At 41.6% G+C, this 15,790-nt stretch overlaps 1 protein-coding gene across 6 annotated transcripts in view; it reads left to right on the forward strand.

Moving 5' to 3' along the window:
• Window positions 1-15,790, forward strand: part of Tex9 (testis expressed 9) — a 68,069-nt gene that overhangs the window by 47,426 nt on the left and 4,853 nt on the right. For 5 of the 6 annotated variants that reach the window (XM_052187828.1, XM_052187829.1, XM_052187827.1 and 2 more), the window contains 4 exons: window positions 66-244; window positions 2,579-2,661; window positions 3,077-3,250; window positions 6,882-7,016. In XM_052187828.1, coding sequence (XP_052043788.1) covers window positions 66-244; window positions 2,579-2,661; window positions 3,077-3,250; window positions 6,882-7,016 — 571 coding nt within the window. Of the gene's footprint in view, window positions 1-65; window positions 245-804; window positions 880-2,578; window positions 2,662-3,076; window positions 3,251-6,881; window positions 7,017-15,790 lie in introns of those variants that run through there. The other variant, XM_052187832.1, reaches the window with a different exon arrangement.

Genomic DNA, 15,790 nt, shown 5'->3' on the forward strand with positions numbered 1-15,790 from the left:
AAAGCCCCGCCTCCTGTCCACCGGTCAGTTTCTGCTCACGTGTGCCTGCGTGTTTTATTTCTTAGTGTTAAACTGAAATATCCTGACATGCAGACGGCCAATGATGTAGCCATCCCAGACGATTTCTCAGACTTCTCCCTTGCCAAGACAATTAGCCGGATTGAAGGGCAGCTGGAAGAAGATAGCTTGCCCGAGGCTGCAGTGGACGACAGCTTCTGCGGTGTTAGTAGGGACATTGGGACAGGTAGCTTTTCTTTGTAGTTTTCCCCTTAACATTACAACTACTTAGTTAGAAAAGAGATTTGGGGCAACCATTTCTTTAAAAATTTACCACGCTGTATGGATTTGTGTGTAGATACTAATAATGTAATGTAGAGGATGGAAGGAAGGACAAAGAATCTAGATGAGGTAAATTGGCCATCGGTAACTGCTGACCAAGGGCAGTGCTGTGGTTTTACTGATCTCCCCTCTGCTTTCATTTCTGTTGGATATTTGGTATTGTAAAAAATCATGACTATAGTATTGTTTTGAGTTTTTTGAAGTTTTCAAGTACAATTAAAATGTCATATAGCTTATCACTGGAATGAAGTTTCTCTGAATTCCTTTCATTTATTTTTATTATATTGCTTATTATATGTTAAATTGATGTATATTTGAAAAGGATAATTGAATTGATTAGCAACAGATTACTAATCAAATGAGTTTTTAATGAATATAATTTCCTTTCTGATTAACTTAGACTCTGCATGTAACTAGAAAAAAGACTGAGTTTTAATCATCTAAAAGCATTGTATTCATTAGCAGCAATGCCTCTAAAATTACTGAAATTATGAGGAGCCACCTGTGCTGTTGGAACAAAACCCAGAACAATTGGAATGTGTAAGCATAGTTACTGTGACTGTTATTTGGCTGTGAAATGTGCACTATGATTAGCTGTGACTCCAGTCTGGCTGCCGGGCCCCTCTGTGATAGCAGTGTCTCCATTTGAAAGTCAGAGTTTGTCAAATGTTATCTTGAACCTAGCGAATGTATCACAAGAGGCTGACAGTTTGTCTTTTTCAAATGCACAATTTATTGTTCACACATTGAAAGGGAAGGAGGGAAACTCACAGCCAATGAATCTAACAACCCAACAACCTACTTCTAAGTGATGCCACCATATATCTGGAGGGTGATTCACTCAGACAGTGGCAGTTGTAACACAAAATATGTTGCAGGTTCAGTAGCCCAGTGCACTGCACGCCACCATGACTCCATCCACAGGTGTGGTAGGACAGTGAGTGGGTCCTGGCTCTGAGGCAGGTGGTCCTTCACAGCAACATTGCTTGAGCTCAGTACAAACCAGCTAGTCGTGTCTCAGCTGTGCTTAGCCTTTCAGCCAGGGGGCCAGACACTCAGTGGTCACCAGGGTCAGTGACGATTCCCTTATTGCTAGGACTCATGGCTCGTGTGCATTGGGCTACATTAGAGACCAGCCTCTGCTGAGCTGTCTGAGTCTGGGTTTTTATGGTTCTAAGAAGTTTGTCTCCTCCTTGCAGACTTTTTGGCCTGTGTTCCTCATTGATGTGGGCTACCTGCTGCCAGGGTATTGCTTGTTCCCTCAGGTGCTTGCTTCTGCTGTCAGCGTGTTGTGACTGTCAGGGAGTTTAGCTGGAGTGCCTCCATCTTATTTTCTTGTTTGTAGTTTTAAGTGTTCATTACAGATGATCAGAAAGTTTGTCTCTGAAATTCTGATACTGAAGATTCCTAACAGGTTGTGTGTGTAATGATGATTGAGCTACACTCTGGTCAGTCACAGTGGGAAGTAATCCAGTTATGTATTTATACCATCTACTGACCTAGTCAAGCCCCTGAAAGCTGTAGAAGGAAGGACAGTAAATGAATCAGGAAGTTGATTGTTACTCTTCAGATGCCTTCCAGGATGTGCTGGGCAGATGTTTGCTCCTGGAGACAGTCATCCACTGCCCTGTTATAGGACAGAGATGTAGAAATCTAAGACCAGCAACAGGTGTTTCCATGAACAGTGCAGGAATACTGTCTCAGTACCTTCCTTCTTCAGTGTGCCTGACCAGGGAGAGTATTCTTGTACTCCAGATGCTTGCTTAGAATGTCTGGGCTATGCGTGGAAATTGAATGTTCTGGAGTGGGTTTGGGAACTCAGACTGTAAGATGAAACTTCATTTTTGCTAGAGAGGATGTTTGTTTCTGTCAAATTCTTGGACATTGCTAACCTGAGACAGCTATCACTTCTGGTTGATATATTTTGGATCACTATAGTAGATGTGAGACCAGTCTGCAAATGTGCAAAAACACCAGTTTGCAGGTGTGGTTCTTAGGAGGAAGGGCTTCTGTCTTGTCCCTCTGCCTTTACTCGCTCTCCAGGCTGATGTGGCCACCTGTGGCTGTTCCTTTTAGTTTCCTACATGTGGAGTGTTTAATGTTTACAGTGTCCCTGCCATGGTCTCCAGTTAGACTGTCTACTTTGAACATATTTTACTCATAAAATATGATCTTTTGATAATTGATATCTTGGATTTGATTTTTTGAAAAGCAGTCATGTAATAATTTGACTTCACAGAGGCTCAGATCCGATTTCTAAAGGCCAAGCTCCGTGTGATGCAGGAGGAGCTGGACAGCGTGGTGTGTGAGTGCAGCAAGAAGGTAAGCCACTGCGTGGCCTCTGACCTGCGCTCTGCCGAGGGCATGACCAGCCATTTGAATTATATTTGGATAGCCTTGTTTAGATTTCAATCTATAGTTAAATAATCAGATTTGAAAATTATATATATATATATCAAACTATTCTGAAATCCTGAATTACCACAAAGCTTATCAAAAAATATTTTTTGAATATTTCAAAATTGTTAAAATTAGAATTCTCTATTTTAGACTTGCTAGATAAGCTATTCAATATAAACGACTTCCATTTCTGATAGTGAGTATGAAATGGGCTTTATTTCTCTCAGCACTTCATGAAAATATCTCATCCATGACCATCCAAGGCTCTGGTTTTCTGTGTGTTTTCATAGCAGATCTTGTACATTTTTAACATAATTGATAATATCATTGATTGTAGGAGGATGAAATTCAGGACTTAAAGTCCAAGATGAAAAATTTGGAAGAAGACTGTGTGCGACAACAGCGAACAGTTACGTCCCAGCAATCCCAAATAGAAAAATATAAGAATCTTTTTGAAGAAGCAAATAAAAAATGTGATGAATTACAGCAGCAGCTGTCATCAGTAGAACGGGTAAACATTGCCTATCTCCTGACCCAGTCCCCAGGACACAGAGACGATTCGAGCTTCACTCCTGTTAGCTGTTCACTTATTAATATTTACTGCAAACATACCCCTTAAACAGAATATTTGACAACTTTTTGAGGTACATATACTGTATTTCATGTTCTAGTAAAGTGTGCAGTTCAGTCAGTGGCTTTTAGTAGAGTCATGAGTTCATGTAGCTGTGATCTCCTAGAGAACAAATTCACAGCTTCCAAAAGATGTCTCTTACCCTTCAGTCCTCACACCCCACATTTCCCACCTGTGCCAGCCCTGGGTTACTACTGTATGTTTTATCTCAGTAGATCTGTCTGTTCTGGAAATTTCCTTCTACATAGACTCAAATACTGTATAGTCACTGTGATTGATTTATCTTATTGAACACAATGTTGTTGTTTTTTTTTTTTTACTGTTCATCCATATTATAACACTAATTGCTTCATTCTTCTTTAATTGTGGCGTATACTCTATTTTGTATAACACATTTTATAATTTATTGCTTATGTATGTGTTTATCTTGCGATGCTGAGGTTGAAGCTGGTGCCTTCCACAGGGACAGTTGCCAGCTGTCCTCTAATGCTGCTGACTCTCGTCGCTTCCTGCGACGCTCGAGGGCCCAGGCTCTACACACCTCCACCTGTCCATCTTAAGTTATCCTTTGGGTACAGTCTCACTGGCATAATTATAAACACACACTTGCACACATACAATAGAAGTATTTAATAAAAATCATCTTTAGTGACTGGCTGTGATGCCCTATGCCTTTAGTCCCAGCACTTGGGATTCAGGGCAGGTTTTGATCCTGTTGGGTGCTGTGTGCTGTGCGTTCCTCCATGGTCTGTCTGCACACGTGACAGGCCCAGGCTCTAAGGCTCTTTATGCCTCCTCTGTATTCCCCTTGCTAGATGCTTGGGTATTGTGTCTAATCTTCTGTAATTCAACTTTTCTACTGCTTTTTTTTTTAATCATGTGTTTCCAAAGGCAGAAGTTTTAAATTTTTGGTAAATTGTATATATCATGTATATATCATTATATTCAAGTTTTCATTCTACCCAGAAACTTTTGCCTACCCCAGAGCCGTGAGAATTTTTCTTTTAAGCATTTCACATAGTCTGTATAAGTCATAGACATGTGACCTATTTAAAGTTCATTTTATGTATAGTGTGAAGTAAATGTCTGTTTTTTCTTGAAGGTAATAGCATTGTGGGAAATACTGATTTATCCCTGTTTCATTACATGCCATTGACTGTCAGACCCAGTTCAAGTAAAACTTTTAAAACAAGTGTAAAATTGAAACCTTGAGATTTTTTTTCTATAAAATTTGTATGACAATATGTGATTTGGGTTTTGGGGTGGAGAGGGGACAGCAATGGTTTTATCTGTTTTCAGGAAGCAGTGTGTCTTCTCTGTGTGCCATAAAAGTTACCAGGGCATAGTGTTGGGCTTGACAGTTCAACCTTTTATCCCTTGGGATAAAAACACTTGGGAGACAGAGATGATGGATCTCTGTGAGTTTGAGGCCAGCCTGGTCTACATTAGTGAGACTCTATTTCTCCCGTCCCCCACCAAAAAAGAAGCGTTATCAGTGTATGATTGAAAGCAAATGTTTTCAAAGTTCTACGGGTTTTCTCTTTCTTCAGTGAGTTTACTCACATGGAGACATGTCATTGTTCCTCTTCTGTTCTTTCTTCCTGCTGTCCTTCTCAGATTTCTGAGAGGGAAGTTACAAAGGCACCAGCAAACTGAAGGGCAGAGGTCCTCCTGGGGTGGCATGGGGGGGGGGGCTGTGATGCAGCTCTGCAAGGGGAGGGAGGGAGCCTTGAGAGAGCCAGCGGACAGCTTCCCAGCATGGCCGCCTCCCGCCAAGCCGTGCAAGGAAGGCTGTGCAGCAGATGGCAGCCAGGCGCAGCTTGGTTTGTTTGGAGACCTACAGAAGGAGCAGCATGTGTTTTGTTTTGTTTTTCCCTTTAATTACTCAAAGCCACAGAGATGAGTTTCAAAGATGATGAGATATAGCCAAGGAAGAAATATTTAAAAAGACAAGTCTTGCATTGAAGTGAGCTCTATCTCTACAGTGATTGCTGGGTTTAGTGAGTGCTCGTCAGAGGCTCTGGGCCAGCCCAGCCATGTGTTGCTATGGGATACAATAGAGGTATCAACATTACAAGACAAGCCCAAGTCATTTTTAATATTTAATTATTTATGCGCATGTGTATGCATGCCTGTATGTACACCAAGGGCATATGGTATCCAAGACCAGAAGAGGGAATCAGCTTCCTGGAACTAGAGTTACTGGCCATTGCAAGCTTCTTAATATGCGTCTTGGCCGCAAATGCTCTTAACCACTGAGCAATCTCTCAAGTCTTTGTGAAGATAATGTTAGTGCCTTTTATATGCTACTATGATGCAGAAATGAGAACCACTGATAACTTTCGAAGTGTGTACTGTAGTAGAAGAAGGAAACAAGGAAATGAGTTTAGCACCTGAAGCAGATGCTGTGCTAAACCTTTTTCAGGATGTTCTAGAAGCCCTGAAGAAAAGGTATCAAATCAAACTAGGTAACTGGGGATTGGAGACAGAAACGTCCATGTCCACCAGGGCGAGATACAAGCAGCGCTGCTGAAGCCCTGATAGAGCACATGTCCAGGGGAGGGAGCTGGTCACCACAGAGTTTAGTTTATGATGATTTATTGTTTCTTCAAATGTTAACAGTCCGCTTGCAGTAACTCAGTATCTTAGAATATTTGCACAAATACAAGGCCCCCATGCTTTGCAAGATAAGCTGTTTCTGCTCAGGTTGGGGAATTCCCAGTAGGGGTAATGTATAGTTCTTCATTTATCTATTGTTTCTTCAAGCCGTAGACTTTGCCGGTTCTCCACAAGAGCACTATCCACGGGCAAATGCTATCTTACATTGATCTTTTGGAGGGCTTCCAAAAGGCCTTGAGTGAGCTAGACATGGAGGGGCACACCTAGAATCCCAGCACTCAGGAGGCAGGCACAGATGGGTAGAGTTTCAGCCCCTCCTGGGCTACACTGCAAGATCCTGTCTTCAGAAAAATTGTTTTAAAAGTTGTGCTCCTAAAATAGATACGGAGTATAATTATACAATGTTTTGAATCAGTTGAGAGAGGCAGAAGATACTAAACAAAAGAGCACTATTCATTGGGGCTACAGAGAGTACTCAGTGGTTAAGAGCGCTGGCTGCTGTTCCAGAGGACCCAGGTTCAATTCCCAGCACTTACATGGCAGCTCACAACCATCTGTAACTCCAGCTCCAGGAGATCCAATGCCTCCTTCTGGGGTCTGCAGGCACCAGTCATACAGGTGGTGCAGAGACATAATGCATGCAGATAAAACACCCCCCACACACACACACAAAAGGATGAAAATTTAAAGAACTTGAAAGGCAGTCACAACTACATGTTTAGGCGTCTTTTTCTCATACCCGTCTTGGGTGAGAATCCCCTGAGAACTGAGCCTTGATGCTTAGCCTGCAGCTCTGTGTGGATGAAAGCGGGGAAATCTGGAAGGGAAATAATGTCAGATGTAAAAGGGACCTGGTGATAATTCAGTACTCCATTTTTATTTAACTACACAGGAATTAGAAAATAAAAGAAGATTACAAAAACAGGCTGCCTCAAGTCAGAGTGCCACGGAGGTCCGCCTGAATCGAGCTCTCGAAGAAGCAGAAAAGTGTAAAGTGGAGCTGAGTAAACTCAGGCAAACTAACAAGGTATGCAATGCCACACAGCTCCAGGATGCTCACCCTCGGGAGCGCTAGTCCTCGCTAATCCTCGGGAGGAGTGCTCACCCTCAGGAGTGCTCAGCCTTGGAAGGAGTGTTCATCCTCAGAAGGAGTGCTCACCCTTGGGAGCGCTAGTCCTCTCTAATCCTTGGGAGGAGTGCTCACCCTCTGGAAGGAGTGCTCACCCTCGGGTGAGAGGGGGAATGCTCACTCTTTGGAGCAACAAAAGCAGTGGAAACCATTGTTTACTCATTGCAGGGGAGGGAGGTGGGGGGGGAGGATGGGTGGGGTAGGCTGGAGCACACATGCCATGGTGCTCCTGGGGAGGTCAAAGGACAGCTTCATGGAGGAGTTGGCTCTCTCCTTCACCTTTCCTGTGCAGCTGAGGGATCAAACTCAGTGGCAAAGCTGACCTGTTAAGCTTTTACTCACAAAGCCATCTCACCAGCCCAGAAAGCACGACTTTTGAAATTAAAATTCCTCATGTCATGATGAATGTTCATTTTAATAGTAGGGCATTTCCACTAGTTAGGACTTTGTGGTTTGGCTCTTGTTATAATTGGGTGAGTGCACAACTTTGGAGGGTTTATTCATTTCTTCATATCTTTAGAGTGGCCAATGTTCTATGCCAGATTCTTTCTGAACTCCTGGATAAGCAAGGGGAAAAGAAAGCATCTTTTGTATCTCACCTGCTCCCTTCTTCTCTGGCCCTCAGGTTTCTGCCGTGTGTAGGGAGGGCTGTATTACAGCGCCACAGTTGAGCCAAGGGGACTTTGTTGAATTCAGAGCCCTGGCCCTAGCGTGGAGCATCTCCTCAGGTTAGGGCGAGGCTGGAAAGCGGCACTCTCACTTCTGGTGGTAACTGTTAGAGGTGTTTTGTAAAGTCCACCCTCGAGCCTCCAGTGTCAGCAGAGTACTCAGTCAATGCCTTTATTATCTGTTGGGTGGAGGTAGATGCTGACTGAGGGCCCTTTGTATGTTCTATAAAAATGAGTTCTGCATCAATTGGATGGAATTGCTTCCTTATGACAATTAGTACCTTAACAATGACTTAGAAACCACCTCATTTCATAACTGATGGTGCATTCTGAATTTTCTCAGTAACACTGGCTAGAAACAGAGACCTTGACTGGTCTTCTGACACGAGTAGCAGGAGCCAACACGTGGCACCTTAACCAAAGCCTCTCAGTGAGTCCATCTGAGGCCCCTCTTCCTGTGTGACCACTTGTTCCAGGGTCAAAAGTCATCAGAGATGATCTAATGGAGATAAGTCATCCTCACATACCAACCCTCAGCACATTGTTCAGACAAGAACAGAGAAGAGAGTAACTGTGTCAGGACTTACTGCTCTAGTTGTTGGTCTGATCTCTGATTGCCACACACCTTAGGAAAATAGAAATGGAAACTGGTTTTGAGGCAACTTGTAACTTTTCTTATATCTAGCAATCTTGAAAATTCAAGTAATAAAAACTTGGTATATGAAAAACATGGATGTGTGCAAGGTTGACACAACTTATTTCAGACTTCAAAAGCTTTTAGTGAGACCTCATCTGAAAACCAGAGAAAAGAAAGTGCTGTATTCATGACTCGCCACAGTTTTGACATTTTTACCTATTTGCATATTTTTATGATTTGTCTCTATGGGTACTTAGGCTCCACAGTGGTTTTGTTTTATCTTAGCATCTAATCTGTGTGTAAGTTTTCTTTGGTGAGAAGGTAATTCATGTAATGCTTTTATGTCTTATTTATTTTAGACATGTGATTAGGTAAATTAAAACTCTCAGGTCCTTATGTTTAAGACATGACAAGAAAATAGTAAGGTTTCCTTAAAATAAAACAAGATTCTCTCACAGTAATCAGAAAGTTAAAGATTTGTTTTTAAAATAATGACAAAGTTATTTTCCACAGATGCTAGGAAACAGAAAATTGGACTTTAAAGTAAAGGTAACCTTTTGAACTGAAGTCAGTCAGCCTAAATCAGATGAAGGGTTACAGTATCTTTTTTTTTTTTTAAGTATAAGGCTGTGCTGTGTGTGTTGTGTTGTATTTTGTGTGTGTGTTCTGTGTACAAATACACACACACACACACACACACACACACACACACACGTGTATTGAAGGCCAGAGGTTGACACTGGGGTCAGGGTTGTCACTTGGTCTTCTTCATTCTACCTTATTTCTTGAGAGAGGGTCTTGTACCAAACCAAGAACTGCCCAGGTCCTTTAATTAACCCAAATAGCTTGCTTCAGGATTGCACACATAGGCAGTGCCGTTTACATGGGTGCCGGGGATCCAGACTCTAGTCCTCATACTTACCCAGTGACCCATTATCCAAGTCCTCTTGGGATTCTTTTTTCTTTTCTTTTCTCATTTTTTTTCTTTTTTGAGACAGGGTTTCTCTGTGTAACAAGCCCTGGCTGTCTTGCACTCCTTTCTCCTTTTTGTAGACCAGGCTGACCTCGAACTCATAGAGATCTGCCTGCCTTTGCCTCTTCGTGCTGGGATTAAAGGGGTTTGCCACCATACCCAGCCTCTCTGGAATCTTAACAGTTCCTAAGTGTATTGTTTATGGTTGTGTCTTCTGAGTCTGGACAGTTGTCACTTGTGGAACCTACTAAGGGAAAGAGTTGTCAAATATTAGAAATAGGATATTTGATGAAATGTTTATTTGAAATTTGGAAGCAAAGTCCATGTTACTTCATTTAGAAAGTGATAATTTCTGATTCTTTATCAATTCATTTAGAAATATTTCAGAGATCCTTTTAGGTACTATACTACCCAGAGGTTTATTGGAGGTTGTAGATAGATAGAGTTAAGAATCAAATGTAGTCCTTGCGTGAATATACCCAAGTTGATTGAGTGCAGAAATTGGATACTTAGGTTATCAGTCAGGCAAAAGTAATCATGCACTTGAATTAGTCCATGAGGCAGAATGCTGTGGAGGGTACACAGCGTTCTGAGCAGGCAGCCAGGCCATGGCATTTGTTTTCTAAATGCAATCTAAGTTTGTACTGGAATAATCAGTAGCAGTTAGGTGCCAAGAGAAAAGATTATGAACAGAAGGTATAGTGTGTAGAAATGTAGAAGAGGAAGGCAATCGCGTATGTGAAGGTAGCAGTAGGAAACAGCCATGCACACTAGAGAGGACAGAAGCCATTCACTTGGCTACTGGACCACGCCCAAGGCTTCTTCAGCTCATTGCAGAGCAGTGCAGATCAACTGTAGGAGCTTTGTAGAGAGGGAACTGTTGCAGAGGGCAAAAATGGATGCAGGTAGGCCGGCTAACTAGAGTACAGGCAAAGTGAGAAACAGGGTAGGCTGGGCTGATTGATGGTAGTAAAAATGGAATGAACTGAGTATCAAAAATTGCATTTAAGAGAGAAAATCACAAGTATTGGATATGGGCTTTGCATAGGGGAAGCCTGAGGTATTAAAAAAGGATTTCTTTTTAATTAAGTGCATGTGTGTATGTCTGTGGGTGGGGGGTTATGTGCACATGAGTTCAGGTGGCTGAGGAGCCAGGTGAGACTATTGGATCCTAGAGCTGGAGTTAGCTACAGGCTGTCGTGAGTTTCCTGATGTAGGTGCTGGGAACTGAACTCGGGTTCTTTGCAAGAGCAGTTGTACAGACTTAGCCATTTAACCACATTACCAGCTCAGGATTGTTTGTTTAATGCGGTGCTGCAGTTACTAAAATAAGGAAGTCTTGAACAGTTTTAGGGATGGATAGTTGTGGTACATGTCAGTAGGCAAATACTGAAGATGAGCGTGAGGATTGCAAATCTGAGAACTGGGGAAGAATATGAATTATTTTAAGACATTGTAATATTAAAGTTATGCTGAGGAATCTGAGATGGGTTATCACTATTTAAGAGGAGCAGCAGATGAGTGAGAGGCACAGGTGTGGCATAAAGTGGCCACTGCAGTGAGTATCGCCGACGTTCAGTTCTGAGAGAACTGGCATGTGCCTGAGCCAGCAGCAGAGCATCACCTAGGCGTGCTTGTGTAGGGCGGTTAGTGAGGAGGCCAAGGTCGGTAAAGGATTAAAAGTGAGCGAAATGAGGAGCCAGTGAATGCATGTGTGCTATTCTTCCCAGGCACAGCGAAAGTAGACCTGGAGAAAAACACAAAGTTGACTTTATTTGTTCAATGATGTGGTTTAAACATGGTAAAATGTAGATTGCATATGTGTAGTTTGAATCTTGGCTCTATGACCATGGATTCAGTTGACACACAGAATGTTTTCACTGCCCAGAAAGATCCTAGTGTCTTGTCCAGATCCTTCTGAGAGGTCCCTCTGTGCTGACTTGCTTTCCTGACCTAAACACAAGTGGACTCCCTAGAAGGACTCGGGGCTGGAAGCTTGCACTCAGGGAGGAGTTGGGGCTGACTCGTGCCGGGAGCGGTTTCCTTCCATCCATCCTATTAATGAGTTGTCAGTTACTCTCATCAAAGAACTTCAGTCTGTTCTGTTTCCCTGACAACTCCCTTTCACTTCTGCTTTCTTGTTTGGGTTTTAATTTGCTCTTTTGTCTCCAACTGAAATTGAACCTTAAAGCATTGATTTTAAATTTTGTTTTCTAAAGCATTTAAAGCTACATTTGCTTTTAAAATGATGCTCTACATATGTCTGACAATTTTTGGCCTGTTTTAAGTATATTTTTTCATACTTTCAAGACATAGCTTGTGTATAATCATCCTGCACGTGCTTGGAGTAAACTGTGGTTGAGCTTTGACAATTACACCTTGGGACTGAGAAATAAGTCGCCATGTTCAGGTAGCACAAAAAGGGATGCTTCACTAGGACACTCCATTGACCTATAGTTTCACACATCATAGTGTAGTCAGTCACCTTCCTGCTGCTCCGTGTTCCTCCTCATTGCTGTTCTCCTTCTGCCCCTCAAGCAGCCTCCTCTTTGCTTTAATATCATCCAAATGTGTATTCAAACCCAGAGACTCCATGAGAGAAAGCTCATCTGTCTATACTGCCCCCCATTTCCTTTACCCACTCATCTGTTGAGGAGTCTCTAGGAAGGTTCCATGACCTGGCACTCTGACCCATTCTGCACTAAATGTGGATGTGCAAGTATCGCCCTGGCATGCCAACTTAGATTCCTTCAGCTAGATACCCAGTGTGGTACATGTGGATCACATGGTAAGTATATGTTTGTCTTTTCAGAAACCTTCATATTGCCTTCCCAGTTTCCATTCCCACCGGCTAGTGAATACGCCCTTCTCTTCCCCACGTTCTCACCAGCACTTTTCTTGATTGTGTCCGTTCTGACTGGGGCGAGATGGAATCCCTATGTAGTTTTCATAATAATATGATTTGAGATTTTGGTCTTTACGTTTTTTGCATAATTTATAGATATTCCTCCCCTTTCAGAAATCAGATGGCCTGATCTGTGAGAAAAATTTAATTATGTATGTTTGACTGAGTATATGTCTCTACTATGTGTGTACAGGTACCCATGGAGGTCAGAAAAGGTGTCAGATATCCGGAACCTAGAGTTGCAGGTGGTTGTGAGCCCACATGTGAGCTCTGTGAACTGAACCCAGATCCCGTGCAAGGGCTCTCAGCCTCTGAGCCATCTTTCCAGCTCCATGTTCTGTAGTTATTTAAAGTATATGACTGATAACCAATCTGCTTTTGTATTTCCATCATTCTCTTTGTTGGGTTCAATTTCTTTTTCCAAATTGTTTCCTTTTGCTAATTTTTCCACATGGACATGGAAACTGCTGCACTGAAACTTCTCCTTCTGTCTACTGTACAGACTTACTGGGATTTCACTGTGTATTCTCTAGGTTACTTCCCACAAATTTGATTATTTTTAATTGTTTTGTGATTCTATTTAAAACACTGGTTTTCCTTCTGTTTTCTCCTTGAACACATACATTATTTAGAAGTTTGCCACTCTATTTCCACATATTAGGGTGCCCCCTCCCAGATACATTTCTTAGAGATTTCAGGTTAATCCTATCATGGATAGAGAAAGCAAGGTCTTTGTACAGACTTGTTTTTTTTGTTTTTTTTTTTTCAGACTTGTTTTTATCATCCATTATATGGCTTAAGTTAGTAAGTGTTAGTTCCATGTGCTTTCTACCTTTGTTGGACGGAGTAGTCCTCAAATGTCAGCCATATAAAGTTGTGTGACGGCTGCTCATGTGTTTGGCATCTTCATATATTTTCTGTGCACCTACATCAATGAGTAAAAGAGGAATAGAAACGAAACTGTGGCTTTGTTAGTTTCCTCTTCAACCTTATCGGCATCTGCATCCTGTTTGTCAAAGCTGTTACTAGAGAGAACATTGAGCATTGTGTGTCTTCTTGGTAAATTGGCCACTTTGAAAATAACTGCTTTTCTTCCCCGACATAGCCTGTGCCCTGGTAAAACCTTGGTATGGGAGCAGCTCGGACTCTGCTCAGTTAATGGCACCGCTGCTGTGTCTGCTGTCCTTTTCCCTGTTCGCTGCTTTATGACTTGTAGATACCATAGCTGAGGTTGGCTTTTTATGACTAAGTTCTCTTAATTTCTTCTATGGAAAGAAATTAAGTAATGTGTTCAGCCTGTCTGTTACCAACCACGGTATTCTTTTTACTGGCTCATTTGCACTTCTTTCTGTGCAGGTCAGTATTTATCACAATCTTTTAACTTACCACTATCTATATTGAGATAACACAGAATTTCACAGATAACCTACAAACCTTTCAGCAGCTATTATACCCGCTTCGTTATTGCATTAATTTTTATTATGCAATATAATAATAATTAAGTACACATAAAGTTTACACTTTTTATACATTTGTAAGTATAATCCATTAGTATGGTTTTGCAGTCAGTCTCTACACTTCATCATGGAAAATGGCAACTCAGTAGCTTCTCCCAGGCCCTGCACACCATCCAGTGTGTGATCCTGTGAGTCTGACTTTAGTGTGGGCCTCATTGCTATGAGGAGAATCACATAGTTTTCTTTTTGATTAGCTTTTTTTTTTCTTTTTTAGCTTAAAACAGTGTTCTCAGGGTTGTTCCATCTTTTCAAATTTAACTTCTTTTGAAGGCTCAATAAAAATCTATCCTATTTAAATCTGTGCTCTGTCTTTCATCTCTTGATGGCACTTGGGCTGGGTACTGTCGGGTAGTATCTGGAGTGCCACTGGGAATAGTGAGGCCTAGATCTGAAGCCTCCTTTTGTTTCAGGTATATACTCTGAAGTAGAATTGCAGACTCAGAGGTGGGGTTCATTTGGTTTCAATAGTAGCTGTATCATTTCACATTTCCACTTGTAAAAATGGCCAAGCATTCCCATATCATCAACATGAGTTACTTTGATTTTTATTGATACAGTCATCCTAAGGGGCTTTGATTGCTTCATTGAGGATTTAATTTCCACATTCTTAATTATAAGTAATGTGTTCAGCATCTTGTATTTAGTAACCATTTGTTTGTCTTTAAAGAAACATCTGGTCAAGTCCTTTGTTAATTTTTACATTTTATTCTGTATATTCTGAACATTAAGCCTATGCATATATGGCTTGCAAACATTTTCTCACATTCAGCAGACTGCCTTTTCAACGTTTATTGTGTCCTCTGTGGCCTTTTTGTGATACAGTCCAATTTATTTCCTTTGGTGTCATCCAAGAAATCCAGAGTCATTAAGTTTTATACCTTCAGCCTTTTTAGATCAAAGTCTTTATTCCATTCAATTTGTCACACACACACACACACACACACACACACACACACGCACGCACGGACATTTCTGGAGCATATGCTGTTTTTGCAGAGGACTCAGGTTCAGTCTCCAGCAGTTCAAGCTCCAGGGGAACTGACACCTTCTTCGACCTGTTGGCACCCAGCATGTCTGCAGTGCACAGACTCCATGGAGACAAAACATTCAAACATATGAATAACACTAAAAACTCTCAGAAACCCCCACATGCACGATTTTTACACAGGTGTCAAGCAATCAGGAAAATATAATCTCCTGAAAAATGGTGCTAGGAAACCCTGCAAAGTGTGTGTGTGTGTGTGTGTGTGTGTGTATGTGTGTGTGTTTATTGCCAATGATACACTGTTCTAATTATTCTAAATATATAAATATTTGATTTGTTTTGAGCTGCCCAATATTAGTCTGTAAAAGGAACCCTTTTGTCTATTGCTTTTGTAGACTATGGCTTTGCTGGATCCATTTCTTAGTTTTCATGATTTTTCTTAGGAATCCTTAGGTATTTTCACAGCTGCAGTCTTGTTGTCTATGAGGAGTCTTCCTCTCCAGAGTGGACGGCATTTGTTATGTTCCTGTTGCTAGGGCAATGTCTTCCAGTGCTGCGTTCAACAGACGTGACAGAAGCTGCTGCCTTTACTTCAGTCCTGGGCAGCAGTGAAAGCTTCCAGTCCTCACGTCTAAGTGTGTGAGCCGAGGGCTTGTTGTCTGTAGCCTTCATTATCTGGGGAGTTTCCTTCTATTTAATACTTTTTCTCATGAAAAATCAATGACTCCTTTTTTTAGTATCATCAGAGATAACCATGTGGTTTTCGTCTTTACCCTGTGAATGAGGAATATTAGCATATTAACACTGAGTTGGTGTTGCACCATTGTTTGTCCTGGCAGTAGATCCCACTTGGTCACCGTCTGTCACTCTTCTGTCACTCTCTTGATGTACTATTGAGTTTGCTTTCCATCAGATTTTATCAGTGGTACTGATCGGAGGTTTGCTTGTAATGTCTTCAGTTTGACTTTGGTTTATGAGTAATGTTTC

The sequence above is a fragment of the Apodemus sylvaticus genome, chromosome 7, assembly GCF_947179515.1.
Source record: "Apodemus sylvaticus chromosome 7, mApoSyl1.1, whole genome shotgun sequence".
NCBI classification, from domain to species: domain Eukaryota; kingdom Metazoa; phylum Chordata; class Mammalia; order Rodentia; family Muridae; genus Apodemus; species Apodemus sylvaticus.